The sequence below is a fragment of the Glycine max genome, chromosome 1, assembly GCF_000004515.6.
Source record: "Glycine max cultivar Williams 82 chromosome 1, Glycine_max_v4.0, whole genome shotgun sequence".
Lineage (NCBI taxonomy): Eukaryota > Viridiplantae > Streptophyta > Magnoliopsida > Fabales > Fabaceae > Glycine > Glycine max.
The window spans coordinates 52,523,262-52,540,131 of record NC_016088.4 but is presented as its reverse complement, the minus strand read 5'-3'; the positions used below and the strand labels follow the sequence as shown (position 1 = coordinate 52,540,131).

General features: G+C 30.6%; 1 protein-coding gene across 1 annotated transcript; it reads right to left on the bottom strand.

Moving 5' to 3' along the window:
- Positions 1-6,295: 6,295 nt before the first annotated feature.
- Positions 6,296-13,735, bottom strand: LOC100810683 (probable Xaa-Pro aminopeptidase P-like). The gene is given in 16 exon segments (NM_001289336.1): positions 6,296-6,457; positions 7,019-7,143; positions 7,333-7,404; positions 7,528-7,632; positions 7,747-7,801; positions 9,369-9,449; positions 9,558-9,692; positions 10,541-10,607; positions 10,963-11,030; positions 11,213-11,299; positions 11,405-11,716; positions 12,074-12,196; positions 12,354-12,638; positions 12,988-13,127; positions 13,456-13,519; positions 13,643-13,735. Coding segments are annotated over 16 exon segments (1,974 nt in total).
- Positions 13,736-16,870: the final 3,135 nt, after the last annotated feature.

Sequence of the window (16,870 nt, the reverse complement as noted above, 5' to 3'; positions counted from 1 at the left end):
GACCTTTATGCAGCGTATGTCGTCTCTTGTTAGTTTTGCTTTCATCGAAAGAAAAAAAAATCCTTATCCTTATAATCTTATAGTTCTTTCGAATGGCTTAGTTTCATGAAGTAGCTATGCACCAACACCATAAAATATTATCTAAAAATGAAGATCAGAATAGGATTATTTGTGGTATGAGATACTTATCATCTAGATTAAAAAATAATAATAAATTTTGACCTAGAAGTATGATAAGACGACTGATTAAAAAATACAGCTTTAATCATTAAACTTATAAAAAATACAATAAATTAGTCATAAATTAAATATGTAAGATTATTTTATCATCAAATAAGAAATAATTTGACAATTAATTGTATATTTTAAAAATTAATTTGATATTAATTTATAAAATTTATGATTAATTTATTGTTAAATTGTCTATAAAACTAATTTATTATATTTTTTTTATACATTTAGAGATTAAATTTAAATTTTTTATCTTTAATGGGACTAATTTATCGTATTTCACACTTTCACTAATTTAGTTATTTATCCCAAAATAAAATAAAAAAATTAGAATAAGCATAAGAAAACCTTAGTTTCCTGAATTAAAATATTGAGAGAAACGGCCTTTAAGGCGCATGAAGAGAAAAATATTGCCATGAAACGACCTTTAAGGCCTGCGGTGATAACTATGCGTTGAGTCATTCAAGTAGACAATGTGTCTTAACCTATTTAGTAATTCACACAATCTCTAATGATAAACTAAAAACACATAAACTCGCATTAATCTTGTTATAAGAGGAAATTTTATTTTGTTTCTCTTTTTTTTTTAACTTGAATTGATTAAAAATATTTTTCTTTTAACCTTTGCAAATATTTGATATTAAAACTATATATGTATATCAAATAATACTTCTATTAAAAAGAGAAGTGGCGTTGCATGCAATTGCCAATTGTAATAAAATCATAATATGAATTGTAACTTTTTGAATAATCGAACAAAATAATTTAATTTAGAGTCAAATATTATAACAAACACGTTTTCTGATTTCTTTCAAAATACGTATAAGAAGAGAAAGATTGACAAAATCCTCGCGGACGCAGTTAAATATTCAGATAGTTAAATATTGTAGCAGAGCACACAATAATCAATAAATGTACATTTAAAATTTATTATTTATTTATTTACTTTCTTATCACACTAATTATTAAATTTATAATTATTTTTCATCCCATAATATACATGTATATATATATCCCCTAAAAAATCTAATAACACTTTTTATGAACAAACCTTTTTTTATTGATAAAAATTTATTAAAAAATAACCTTACATCTCATATTTTGTTTAATAAACATGTCTCATAATTTTATATTTTTTAATAAATTTTAATTGATACTGTATAAAAATAAGTTAATAACACTTCTGTTGCTTTTATTAATATAGTATTATTATGAATGAATATCATTACTCGCCTCACATGGGATTGTTTCCCTTCTGTTGCTTTGATTAGTATTATATTTATATAACTTTTGGGACTTTTTTTCAATCGGGCTATATATTGTAGGGCATAGTCCGTGAACTTCAATCTGAAGTTTTCTTATAACAGCAATGGAAATATAATATTTACAAGAAAAATGTTTCATGAATACGTATTATGGTATAAAACAACTAGAAAGATAATATATATATATATATAGGCATTATAAGATTTATTATGTGATAAGAAGAAAAATAAAAAGAAACGAAAGATATTAACAGGATATCTAAAATAAATAAATATTTGTATATCATTATTCTATTTTTAAACATATAGTCACATATTCCACAAGCAGATTCATTGTGTTGGAAACTTCACCCTGTGTGTTTGATTTTACATTAGATAAAAAATTAGAATTAATTATGAGTTAAAATAATTTTAATATTTTTTTATTAAATTAAAAAATTTGTACTAAATTTTACTCTCAATTTAATTTTATAATAAAAATATTTAAACATAAATCATATCACTTTAAAATTAATTTGATTCAAAATTAATTTCATGTAAATTGGTCCAAACATATACTTCATCATTTTTCTACTTTGACGTGACTTTGGTGTCTCAATGTGGATTAAAACTTGTTTCTATAAACACGCTGTCAGTTTGTCATCGTCTTTCATATTACAGAAAATTATAAATAAATGCGACTGCATATGCAATTGAGTTCATAATTCGATTGATGAATTAATATCAAACTACTTTTTAATCTCAAAAAACCATATACCATTTCAAACACATACACTAAAATTTAAGCTCTATGCAATTGAGTTTGTCATCGTATCTATTCAATTTTTTTGTTTAGACAGCATGGATGAGTGGCCTTTTCTATGAATATTCAGCACACAAGACAAGAGGATAGGTTAATTTAAGCTCACTACTCTGCAACTATTATTGGTTTGTGTTGAATATTCAGCCCAAATTTTAAGGCATCTTACTTTTATTAAATGCTAGAGCAGTCAAACTTGACATTTCTCACGGTCATGGTCACAACTTGAATCTATTCTATCATTTATTATTATTAACTTATTTAGACTGTCCAACTATCCCTACGTAAACTCTTTCGAAAAGGACGATAAATATAGGTTTTTTTTATTAAATGATTTATGTTTTTTTAATATAATAAATATTTTTATTTGTTTTTCAATTTTGATTTTCAATTAGCTCTTCAACAGATTTACATTTTTTTTAACTAGCACCGTCGCATTGCAAAGTGAGTTCAAACCCAGAACAAAAACAAGAACCTAATGATAAAGAAAAAAAAATCAAGGCAAGACAAACTCCCAAAGCTTCAACAACACATGATTGACACTCTATTTTTTATTAAGAAAGTAAAGTACAATTTTGAAAGAAAGTTAATGGGGGTATGACCGTAAAAAGAAAGGGAGTGTATGATTTGCTGTGCAACCCGATTGTTTGGATAGAGGGACACAAGCTGATTTCGTTTTTTCTATTCTCTCTTTTTCTTCACTGTTTTTGTGTTATTTTTTTTTTCTTGATTCTATAAGAAAAGATAAGGTGTATGATTATTGACACTGAACTTCATAGAATCATAGTGCCAAACCAACACAAGGTGTATGATCGTTACAAGATCAGAACCACTCATAATTCAATATATGGTGCACAGTTAAACATTCAGGAGAGAAGCAAATTTCCTTTTGGGAAAATCATTTATAACAGTCAATGAGAAGTAATTATATATGAATCACTCTTTATTTTAAACATTTCGTCAGCACCTCTCATTTTTTTTTATCTCTCTTTTCCTACCACATAATAAATTTATAATCTCTATTGCACCTATATTTTTCTTTATTTTTTCTTTATTTCTCTAGGTGTAGGATAACGTATGAGATGTTTCTCAAACATTTTTCAAAATAGCCAATAGAATGTCAATCAATTATTATAAAAAGATGAAGATTTTAGTCCAAACTCCAAATATTTTGTTAACAATAGCCAATAAAATAGAATGAACTAACAAATTAGTCAGCCACACAATGTTTTCACACTAAATATAAATTCTTTGAAATGGCAAGGTTCCAAAATGACTAAGCATGATTTAACACAAACCAATAGTTGCAGAGTAGTTCAAACATGATAATGCAAAACCAAGCTTTGAACATAATTAGTTGACTCCAAGAAAACTATTTTGGAGGACAATATATCGAAGATCCTCTCCTCCATTACTTCTTACATTACCCAGAAGTAACAGAACATGTTCCCACTCTGATGTGTTTCCCACCAACATGATATGCTTTACTTTATCATCTCTCCCATGAACATTACATCAGGGTTCCCACACATGGACATCCAAGGAGAAATTTTAAGATGCCCATAACTAACCTTATTCAACAGAGTCCAAGATTTTTGAATCCAAATTCTTTCATCTGCCAAACAGCAAGATGGGCTCCCTTGAAATTGTGAGAAAGACACAAACATCCCATGTAATCTCCAATATTTGGGACATCAAACGCAACATCAACATCAACATCAACCGGCAACGACAAATATCTGTATGTCTCCTTCCTTAAATCAAAGGAAAAAACTGCATACTGATTGGTAGTGCTAAGTTCCGCAATCCAGTTAAGAGTGTTACTCACAAAACGTCCCTTATTTCCAAGTATACGGGGAAAACCACTCCAGCTTGCAACATTTTTCCAACAATTGTCCCCCAAGCAACGAACCCTTAATTCTCTTTTTGATTTCAAGTTCCGAATTGCCACCACTTTGTAAGTGTCACTTGAATCATCATAGCCAAAGCCCATTACATTCTAAGAACCTATTTTTATGCGCGGCCGATTTTTTGGATCTTAACCTTGTAGCCGGATTGTAAAATCGGACCGAGCAAGTCGTTGAGTCTTCACGAGTCTTAATAGGGTTCAAATAGATCAATCCGTTGCAGACCCCAGTGGCGTGGTACTTCTGCTTCAATGGTGTAGAAGTGTAGGGAACGCTGTTGGTGCTGAACCAAGCTGGGATTTAAGAACGTGAATAGGATGTTGCGTGATGATCTTTGAAGGTCAGGTGCAGTTTCACAAAAGAAGGATCAAGGACGAGAGAGTTCCAAGACTTGAAAACGCATCTGAATCGCAAAACTAATTTCAACGAGGGAGAGGCAGAACTGCATCATCATCGTAGCAAGCACGATACATTCTCATGAATGCATGCCCAAAATTCTGAATCCCACAACCCTATGTTTACGTACGCACGTGTACTCAACCCAACAACTATTAAGAAAATAATTTGTCAAAATATTATAACCGATTCCTTTTGAAAATTAAAACAAGATTTTCATGATTTGAACGTTAAATCTGATAACATATTTATAGTATATTTTAAATATATATTTAATCTAAATTATTTGATAAGACTTGTATATATTCTAATTCAAATTTAAAGTTATGAAATATTCAAATTAAATTTTTTTACAAGTATTTATAAAAGTATATGGTAATTTAAAGGATGCAAATGTGTGTGTATATATATATATATATATAAATTAAAAATTCAATATGTAAATTATATGATTATAGTTTTTATTATAAAAAGCGAAAATTTATTCATATCATATAATTAAAGTAATATATAAAATTATCTTAATAAAATTTAACAAAAGAATATTAAATATATCTAAATATAATAATTTTCAACATAATAAATTAAAATTTAACAAATAATTTCAGATAATAATTCCAATTCTTGCTATTCCAGATAATGATGATGAAAAAATACGATAAATTCAAATAGAGAAACAATAATTTATTATCCTCATGATGAGAGAAAGGATAATGATAATTAGTGATAATTTATCTGCAAAATAAGAGATGACAGAGACAATTATAAATAAGATATCAGATAAATAAATTTAAATTTGGTTAGATATAAAGGAATTTAAATCAATATGCAAGTTAAAAGTGATAAGGATAATTAAGAAAATCAGTATAATTTATCCTAAAATATGAGAGAAAATAGGACTAACGGATTTTTCCTGTAAAAAAAATTCAATGAAAATGCTTAATGCAATGTCATTTTGAATTTTTCCTTAAAAATAAAATTTAATCTAAAGTATTTATCATTTTTATTATTCTAGAGTTAAACTTATTATTGTTAATGAATATTATTGTGCATTGTTGAAACTTAGATATGGGTATTATGATATATTTGATTTGATTTGATTTTTTTGTGTAACTTAAATGTTAAAAACTTATGAAAAATGTGTTACTTTTAGTTTTTAATGTTATTAATTTTTATATCATGTTTCTCTAATGTTAATTTATGAAAAACTTGGACCTGGGCATTATGATACATTACTTTTTGTCCACAACCGCCTGAGCAAATGTTCTCTATGCCGGGAAAACCTATTCGTCTAAAGTATACCACGATTCCACCTAAAAATTGTTACATCCAATTACGAGCCGTCATGCAAGAAAGTATCTAGGAATTAAATTTCGAACACTTTCAAGTTTCATCTGTATTAGTGGGTCATCATTTTTAGGTACAAGATCCATCTTATTTATAAACAATATTAGGGAAAAGTAAAAGAGCTGATGCATGCAGTGATGCCGTGCGGATAGACAATTTAACGTTGTACACGCCCTCAAATATGATGCAGCAGAATATTGATATATTATATATGCTGTGCATAGTAATTTGAAGGAATAACCATTCCCAATGATATCTAAAATCTAGATTACAGTATTATGGATACGGAAGACACTAAAATTACGCTGAACCATCTTTAAGTTATTTAACTTTTCAACTCCAAACACAGCTCATGCACCTACAGGTTCAGTGGCTTTCTTCAGCCATGCATTTTCAACTTCATCCAAATATGGCGCCAGAATATTCCTACATGTGGCGTGATAGGAGTTCAGCCAATTTATCTCCTCGGGACTTAGAAGGTTCAGGTCAATCAACTTCGTCTGATATGGTGCCTGGACGAGAAACATCAAAAACTTATTATATACCATAAGAAATAGTATTCCATTGTGAATGATTTAAACACACTGTAATCAAGGAAAATTCTCCAATTTTAAATAGATAGAAATACAACAGCAAAGGTCATAAACTACCAGCCTAAAACAGGTCATAATCAACATTCATGAAATATATGCTGATTCATTAAACTTGATAGTTGACTAAGCACTAATATAAATTTAAAAGGAAAATGAAAATATGTTGCAGAGTTCTAAACATCAAAAGAAATTTTGATAGAACTAAGTATAATAAAGTTTTTTGACAGTAACTAAGTGTAATAATACAGTAGTTAATAAAGAGATTCCTATTACAAACATCTTAAAACAATAATAATAAAAATAATAATAACTACTATAAACCTGCTCCAAAGCCACTTTAGTTCAGTTGGCTTCTAGACAACTTCGTCAACATGAGTTGAATTAATTGAGTGAAGTGCAGAAGCTTTTTACATATTTCAAAATAAGCATCCCATGGAAATAAATTAAAGACAAACTAATAATAAACATACTAGAACTTACCCAGGTAATGTGTTCAAAAGATAAGTAACCTCTATCACCAAAATTGAAAGTTGTATCAGCCTCCTTGACAATAAGCACATTCTCCAATCTTATCCCAAACTCTCCATCCTCATAGTAACCAGGTTCTGAAAAACCAATTTCAATGCAACACTCATAACAAATGCATTCAAGTACAATCAAGCATTTGTGGCCTTTGAAAAGACCAGTAAATAAATTGAAACTGATTCAGAACAATCAAATACAAAATTAATAATAACAGATAAATAACATGGTAATCACAATTTCATGGTCTACTTAGAAAAAATGATACCAACCATCTGTAACAGTCATTGAAGATTGCAATGGTACATTTCGAGCCTGAGGTCTGAAACTGATTAAGTGAGGTCCTGCACAATTTATATTATATTAATCTTAATTTTCATTTTGTACTGACTTTGGATAAAAGGAAAAAAAAACTAGAATATGGAATCAAAATAAGCAATAAAGAAATAGTGATAGTTCCTCAAAACCTTCATGAACATTCAGATAGGACCCAATTCCATGACCAGTACCATGTCGATAATCAAGACCATCCTTCCACAAAGGAATTCGGGCAAGAATATCAAGAGAATGCCCTAAAAGAAATTGAAAGAAATAAGAAAAAGATAGCCAAGTTATTATGTGAAACGGATACTAGCTCAATTATATTCACAGAATTTGACACATAAACCGGTCTATTTTATTTATACCATTTGTCCCATTGGGAAATCTAGCATTTCCAAGAGCAATGTGACCCTTTAGGACCTGCACAAAGTTTAGCAAATCAAGCAAACTTAATATAAATCCCTTTAGAAAGAAATAAAAACAAGGAAGTGGGACGATTACTGAATATGATTGTGTGTTCTGGTCGCTGACTAATAAGCAAGTAGATTTATTTGTATTTATAAGATAGTATTAAACATTAATAAAGTACTTCCCTTCCCAAAAAAAACTAACAAAGGAAAAAGAAAAATTTTGAAATTTTCTCCCTATATCAATCCACTTTCTATCAAGGGAAAGAAACTTGGATATTAAATGACCGCTAAATTAAAAATTGGTACCCTATCCTGTTTTGGTCCCTGTATGAAGAAAAAAACACTATACTTTGTTCCCTACATAAAAAATGTTTAAGATCGGTCCTAGGTTGCTGCTATAATAGTGTTAGCCAACTCAGCAGACAAATAACACCATTATAACTTTGCAAACAGGAGGAATTGATTTAAGGACAGGTATAGGAACCAAATTTTTAATTTAACCTTAATGTTTTGTTTGGATTAGAATAAAGTAGGTGTAGCGGAGATGAGGATGTTGCGGTGGATGTGTGGTAAGACTCGACAGGATAAAATTAGAAACGAAGCTATTAGAGAGAGGGTTGGAGTAGCGCCTATTGTAGAGAAGATGGTGGAAAATAGACTTAGGTGGTTTGGGCATGTAGAGAGAAGACCGGTAGACTCTGTAGTGAGGAGAGTAGACCAGATGGAGAGAAGACAAACAATTCGAGGCAGAGGAAGACCCAAAAAGACTATAAGAGAGGTTATCAAAAAGGATCTCGAAATTAATGGTTTGGATAGAAGTATGGTACTTGATAGAACATTATGGCGGAAGTTGATCCATGTAGCCGACCCCACCTAGTGGGATAAGGCGTTGTTGTTGTTGTTGTTGTTGTTGTTTTGTTTGGATTAGAAGTGAAATAAAGAGGAAAGAAATAGAAATAATAGAAGTAAAAGAGAAAAAAACACATTGTTAGGTTCTGAGTAATAAAAGAATTAAAATAGATAAATTATACGAAAAATTTATATAATTTAACCCAAAAAATCAAACTTTTAACTCCATTATTTTTATTAATAATTTGTTTATAAAAAATTAATAGAGGGCGAGCCCTGGTGCAGCGGTAAAGTTGTGCCTTGGTGACTTGTTGGTCATGGGTTCGAATCCGGAAACAGCCTCTTTGCATATGCAAGGGTAAGGCTGCTTACAATATCCCTCCCCCATACCTTCGCATAGCGAAGAGCCTCCGGGCAATGGGGTACGAAGTTTTTTTTTGTTTATAAAAAATTACTTTTTTAAAAAATAAAACAAAAAAATTGAAAAAGAGAGATCTTCTCCCGCTCCCCTTTTCATGCCAATTTGGGAGGAATGTTTTTTCTTGTGGGTCTCATGAGAAAAAATTCCTTACTTCCTATTTCTCCATCTCAAACAAATAGTAGAAATTTGGTATTTTTACCCTAGTTTCTTTCTTTACATTTCCAGCAAACCAAACCATGTGTATATGATTCATAGTATAGTTTTGAAACTAATTAACTTGTAAAAAAGAGCAAAGAAAGGCACATACTGCTGTATAACACGCTTTTTCGTGAGTCGAAGGTTTACCAAAATGAACTGTTCGTGTAATATCTGTTGTTCCATCTAGATACTTCAGAGACACCACCAGTTGTCAATATAGAGATCATGAATGCAAAAACATGAAAACAACATAATTCACTATATGTCTATGCTGAAAACAGTTAAAAACTAGACAGACCTGGGCTCCAGAATCAAAAAGATAAATTTTGTCTGGATCAAGTTCAGCACATGTTTCTGCCTTTGGAAAATAGTGAATTATAGCTGCATTTGAGCCAACTGAAGAAATAGTGGGGAAACTCAATCCTTTGAAATGCTGAAAACAGGGTAAAAAACTTATGATTGAACATAGGCCAGCATACTCTCCAGTTTGTTCAACAAACATATACTTGAAGGCATTCATGTTGCATTTAAGTTTATAGGAAAGAAACAGTTTTCCTCATTTTCATTCATAACATTATGTGCTCAAGAAAATGCAGTCAATTATTTTTATTTTTTTTATTGGCCTGATGAAGTTGCAAAGAAAAAATGTGATCCTTCCTTAACATCGCAGCATTTGTACATATAACATATCAAACAGGTCAAAACATTTTAAATCCACCTTATATGCAGAATCTACAGAAACACTGTACGCAACATCTGGAAAGGTCATTCACTACTTAAGCATACAATGGATGATTAGATTCTAGGGAGGATCATAAAGAATAATAAGTCTATAAAACAAAATTTTGAAAAAGTATCAAAGGCAAGGGAGATGAACATTTTAAGTTAGAATTCCAGGAAATACCCGTAACTGTTCTGATCAATCCTAATGAATCTATTCCAATCAAACAGCACACTATAGGAACAAAATTGTGCATAATTTAGTCTTTTCCTGACAACTTAAGATAATCAATTTTAAAACAAAAATACCTAAATTACAGGTAATGCCACCTCTGCAATGTCTAATAACTAAATATTGTCTTCTTAATGAAAGTTCTTTTCTATAAAGAAAAACTTTAACAACTTTAAAATATCAGCCTTCTAGGAAAGCTGAAAATGGTTATTCCCCACTGCCTATTTCAGAAGCCAAAATCTTTGGAATCACCACTTTTTTTTCTTGAGCAAAATTTTTTCTAAGAAAAGCATATCCAAATATATACTTAATTGTTCAGTTAGCTCTACCTCTTTTGATGCTCGAAAACCTTCAAGCTGGTCACTTACAGTCACCTCAGTCAATTTCAAAGATTGCCTGCCAATGTTTGAAAAAAAAATTATATGTACACTATATGATTAAGCTTTTTACTGATAGATAAGGAGCTAATTTCTGTGAAAGATATGCCCAGACTCAAAATTTTCAGTAATCTTTAAAAGCATCATGTCACATTACTTAACAATGGTCAAAATAACTCCACCTTGACAACATTCTGATAAAGGATATGTTAAAATTTACAAAAGCTTTATAGAGGGAATTTTCATCTCACTGTCATGATTTCCCCCTGTTAACAATTAAAACCAACTTGCCAACCTTGTCCCAACTTTCCCAGAGGTATATTTAATAACCATGTCAAAAGATGAGGACAGCTCAAAATTGAGAAGAAACTTACAAATGTTTCTCCTTTTTCACAGAATCCTTCTCCAAAAAGTAACCAGAAGCTCCATAAATATCCTGCATCTGCACATTGAACCAAGCTTTTGTATCATTATCTTATACCTCAGAAATCGGAACATGTTGCATTTTATGTAGATTAAAATGAAAAATAAAAAGATAAAAATTTAGAGAGAACAGAATGAAAATATGGCTGTCCTCATCCAAAAAAAACTAACATTCTTTAGACATAAAATCCAAATGCAAACCTTCTTATCCAGCCAGACAAGATATTGCACAACTGCTGCACCATCCCGAATATGTGCCTTTTTTAACCCATCCAACTCCACCGAGTTCTAAAATTATTGGAGTTATAAAAAAATAAGCTAAGTTTCATGTGATGAAAATGGGGAAAAATCCAAAGATATATATAATTTTTTATTAAATTAACTGCATACAACCTTTAAAGCTTTTGCAAGGGCTAAAGGTGATTGCTGCAAGAGAACTGTATCGGGGTTCAACTTTGCATACAGTGCATAACAGCATGAAACTGGATCAGCCCATATGAGGTCATTACTATTTTCTTCTGCTTGATGTTCACCATTTACACTCTTATCAATTTCACTGGGAATTTTTCTGGCCTCTGTTTCGGCTAAAGCAGCCTTGGCAGTAGATACAGCATCTAGCTCATCAGTTGCAAGCAATGTCGCATCAGAGCTTACGGCTGTATACTCTTGAATTTCAATTCCATTCTCCACTAAATGAGTTTGTACCTGGAACAAAACACAATTTTCAATGACTTTTATAGCTCCAAATTATCCCCTCCCAATATCAGGATAAATAAATAGATCATGAGCCAAAGTAATACTCTCCAAAAAGAGCTTTTTTAATCTTCCAACATAAATAAAATTTTGATTTAACTTGACCGTGAAATAAGTGTTTTGGTTGGTTAAGATGAGTAGTATTGAGCCTTCTGAAATCCCATCATTCTTTACTAGATTATATAAATAAACAAGGGCAAAAGAATTGTTATCAAGTTTTTGGCACCATATACACAATTTAAATTGTCTTTTGACAACCTGGTCTGGAATTCATTCATAGTTGATGAGACAGGCATTACTCAAACTGACCTCAACAGAAACCTTTTGTTTGTCCACATAAATGAAAGCAGAATTGGATGTCACAATAGCAAATGCATGAACAACAGGACAGTAGGCCACATCACTTCCACGAATATTATACAACCATGCAACCTGTATTGTAGCCACATTATTGAAAAAAAGTGGAAAAAATAAAGAAAATTATCTTAAAAAGGATGAACAAGTGCAGCAGAAAATATCCTCAAACTCAGAAAATTTGTGTCAAGGGAAAAGAAGTTAAAAGGAAGAGTTATCTAGAGGATGCACTTACTTCATCAAGTGCTGTGAAAATAATCCCACGGGTTTGCTCATGTACAAGCTTTTTTCTCAAATCTTTCAACTTATCTGCAACAGAGCGACCTGCAAATTTCACAGGATGTACAATAACAGCATTTATCTCTGCCGGTGGGCGATTTATCCAAACTTCATCCACCAAATTTTTTGAGGTTGGAACCAGCTTCTGCTGTTTTTCGGCAAAAGCACGCTCCCATCTTTGAGCAGTATCAATTGAAATGCACCAGGGATCAACCCCAACGGATGCTTCTTTTGGCAAATTCTGGTGAAAGGAAATGACTCATAAGTACAGATATACTGCAGTAAAATCACAGATATAGTCTTTTATGAGATATGAATAGAAAATGAATCAATCAGAAGCAATTCATGGATGTAGTAAGATGAATCTACTATATTAACCTCATCCATAAGAGTAAGTTTAGGTTTTGGCTTTATAAACATGATATCAAAAACTTCTAATAATATAATTCTTATGTTTTATTTTTCTATCTTCTAGAGGGTCCACTTCGTCCTTCTTCCTGTGAAATATTACGCTTTCTAAAATTTTGGCAGTTGTTTTAATATTCATCAATGATAATATCAAAAATGCTATTCACAAGCAGGTTACTCACATCGGCCATCCAGATATCTACAGCAGGATCTTCACCAATTCGCATTAGCTTCCACCCAGCACTAAGTTCTTTCTCAGCCTGCAAAAAATACCGTCCATCCGTCCACAGCAGTGCTTCTTTCTTTGTTATAAGTGCCAAGCCTGAATTGCGTTGTTAAAAAAATGAAAATACCATCACAAAAAGACACCTGGCTGATTTCATCGGGTTTGAAAAACACAAAGACCACACACACGGCATGGATGTATAGCAAACAACAAGAAACCGCAATTCTTTTTCAAAATTATAGAAACAATTCTTACTTCCGCGGGAACCAATCAGCTAATACTTAACACGCGAAATGTTGAAACAATTGCAGGAAAACGCCGAAACAGGAGGCAACTTAAACCCTAAACTGATGAATGCTACAATAATAAAGAAACAAACAAAAACGGAAATGCATCAATGAAAAATTTAAAGATAGTAGCAAACCGGCACTTCCAGTGAAGCCGGAAACGAATTCGCGGCGCTTGTCTCGTGCAGACACATATTCGCTCTGCAAAGAGCAAATATAAAAAGCATCGCAGAAGAGATATCAATTTAGAAAAGAAAGATCGACAGGATTAGAGAAAAGAACTGGAAAAAAAAGTGAAGAAGTTGGATCTAATAATAATATTACCAGGTGATAATCTTCAGAGGGCACCACTAAGGCATCCAGCGGCGGAGAGTGAGAAACCATCAAAGACCTCAACGCAGAAACTGTGTCTTCCATTTTGTTTTCTTCTGTTTTCTCAGTCTCCTCACTCAGTTTTGAGTCACAACGATCGCCTTATATACAGAACGATTATGCCGCATACACAACAGATTCCTACCATGTATTAATGCCCATTTTCTTTTCTAATTTTATTTTTTCAGTTTTATTAATATAAGTTTTTTTCTTAAGTTTATTAATATAAGTTTGTTCAATATACTCCAGAGTAAATTATATTTTTTATATTTTATCTTAAGATTCATTTTGTCTTTTTATTTTTATTGTTGAAAAATCACTCTGCTCTTAAATATATATATATATATATATATATATATATATATATATATATATATATATATATATATATATATATATATATAATTTGGGTTAGTTTAATTTTTAATCTTTTTAACTTTATTGATTTAAAATGTAAAACTTTTTCCATTATATTCATTTAAAACTTAATTATATTCTTGTTTTATTGATCATGAGACTTATTTGTATTTGTAGTCTTTTCTTTAACATCACTTGTTTGCATAGTTTAAATTAAATACACGTTACTTTAAGTATATGTTTAAATTGCAAAACCGTCTAAGTTTCTGGTTTTAATAATAACAGTAAAATAATAAAATTCTTGTAAATAATATAATAAATTGAAGAGCAGGTTTAAATAAAATTCAAAATACGAACAATTGGATGAAAGTTTATAAAAGGTTTATACTAGTGTTTATTGAGTATATATGCAGAGATTTCAGTTAAAACTTTCGAGACAATTAGGGAAGATAGTTACATAATAGAATATCTTTTAAATTTAAATTTGTGTGTATAGAAAATTATTTAATAGAAGATGATATTTTAATTACGATATAATTTACTTATTAAAAATATGTATTTATTATAAGTTTTAATTATATAAAAATATTTATCTCATATAATGCAAAGAATACTTTCAAGGAACAATTCAACCGAAATGATCACTTTTGAAAACTAAATTTAGCCTTTATTCTAATTTTTTTATGAATTAACTAGTAATAATATAAAAAAAAAAGATGTTATGTATCATTCAATCACATGTCACTATGAATAATATGTTTATTAATTTTTATAATAATTATTTATACTAATGATTTGTAATTAGTTAATAGTAATAAAATTTATTTTGTTATCAATCCACAGCCGATAAACTTATAAAAAAGAAATCTGGCTGCATAGCAACAATTTTGTTCGAAAAAATATAAAGGTTTCGCATCATAGATGAAAAAATGAAAGACCTCAATGTAGAAAGCGTGTCTTCCATTTTCTTTTTCTTGATTTTGTTTTGTTGTGTTTTGTCAGCAACTTACATTTTTGAGTCAGCACAACTCCGCAAGTAACGCTTATCCGCCTTATATATTATAGAACGATTATGCCGTATACACCTCCTATCCAGGCCCACAACACATTCCTATGATAGTGCCTTTTTCTGTTTTTTTTAAGCAAAAATTATTTTTTCAGTTTTATTAATGTCAGTTCTTTAATATAAAAATATTATTAACATTTGAGAGAGGATTTGACGTAAGTAAATAAACCAAATACGTTGACCAAATTCTATCAAACCCAATCATAGCCTAACACCCTTCATTACTCGAGATCCTTGCTAACAGCTATTGACGCTAAAAGAACTGACATTATTAATGTATCATTTTTATAGTAATTTATTTTAGTGCCAATAGCTGTTAACAAGGATCTCGAGTAATGAAGGGTGTTAGGCTATGATTGGGTTTGATAGAATTTGTTCAACGTATTTGGTTTATTTACTTACGTCAAATCCTCTCTCAAATAAAATTTTCTAACATCATTCTTATTCTAATTACACAACATACTATCATATACATATACTCGTACCAGCGGTTATTTTCTACACATAACTATCACACTCTGCAATTTCTAATACATAACTGATTTCTAAAACAGCATGAACCTGGATCAGCCCATTTGAGGTCATTACCATTTTCTTCTGCTTTATGTTCACCATTTACACTCTTATCAGTTTCACTGGGAATTTTTCTGGCCTCTGTTTCAGCTAAAGCAACCTTGGCAGTAGATACGCTATCAAGCTCATCAGTTGCAAGCAATGTCACGCCAGAGCTTACATCTGTATACTCTCCAATTTCAATTCCATTCTCCAGTAAATAAGCTTGTACCTGGCATTAAACACAATTTTCAATGAGTTTTATATCCCCAAAATTTCCCCTCACAATATCAGGATAAATAAATCATGAGCCAAAGTAATTCTCTCTGAAAATATCTTTCTTAATCTTCCAATGTAAATTAAATTTGATTTAACTTGACCATGAAATAAGTGTTTTGATTGGTTAAAAAGAGTAGTGTTGAGCCTTCTAAAATCCTGTCATTCTTGACTAGATTATATAAATAAACAAGGGCAAAGAATTGTATTTGTTATCATTTTTTTGGTACCATATACACATTAAGTAACTTGATATAATTCACTTCTACAATTAGTCCACCGTTCACAGATTTGCAAATTAAATCTGAAACATAGTTGTTACAGTTCGATAAGCCAACAATTCACATCACGTGATGAACTGCAGATCCAATATTCCAATGATGAATCAGCACTGATCATACAAACAAATCAACAATACATATCGCATGATTCAACGATTTGTTATTTTTTCTTGTTTGCTTTTCTTTCACCAATTCTCGTCAAAGAACTTGAACAGTCAGATAAACTTAAACTATTTAATGAAATGAACATGGAGGAGAATTATTGAAATGTATGTTACAATGTGGACATGGCTTAAGTCACTCAATAAAGATTTCAAAGGCAAGTGAATCCGAGCATTTGTTTAGGATGTACGTGACTGCGTAGTGTACCTACTACACTTACTCTTGATTTGTATCTTCTCATATGCCACTAATCCGTATTGGTATAGGCCAAGATGCATCTGTTGAGTTATTTTGTCAATTTCTATTTCAATATTGTTACATTGAGCACTATTCATCCTTTATACAATATATTTCAAACGATATTTGATAACCTGATTGACATTACTCAAACATTTGTGAATTAACACCAACTAAACTTCACATTATATTTTAATTCTCAAAATCTTACAGCTTAAATTTTTGAGATTTTTTTTTCTTATATGTTAA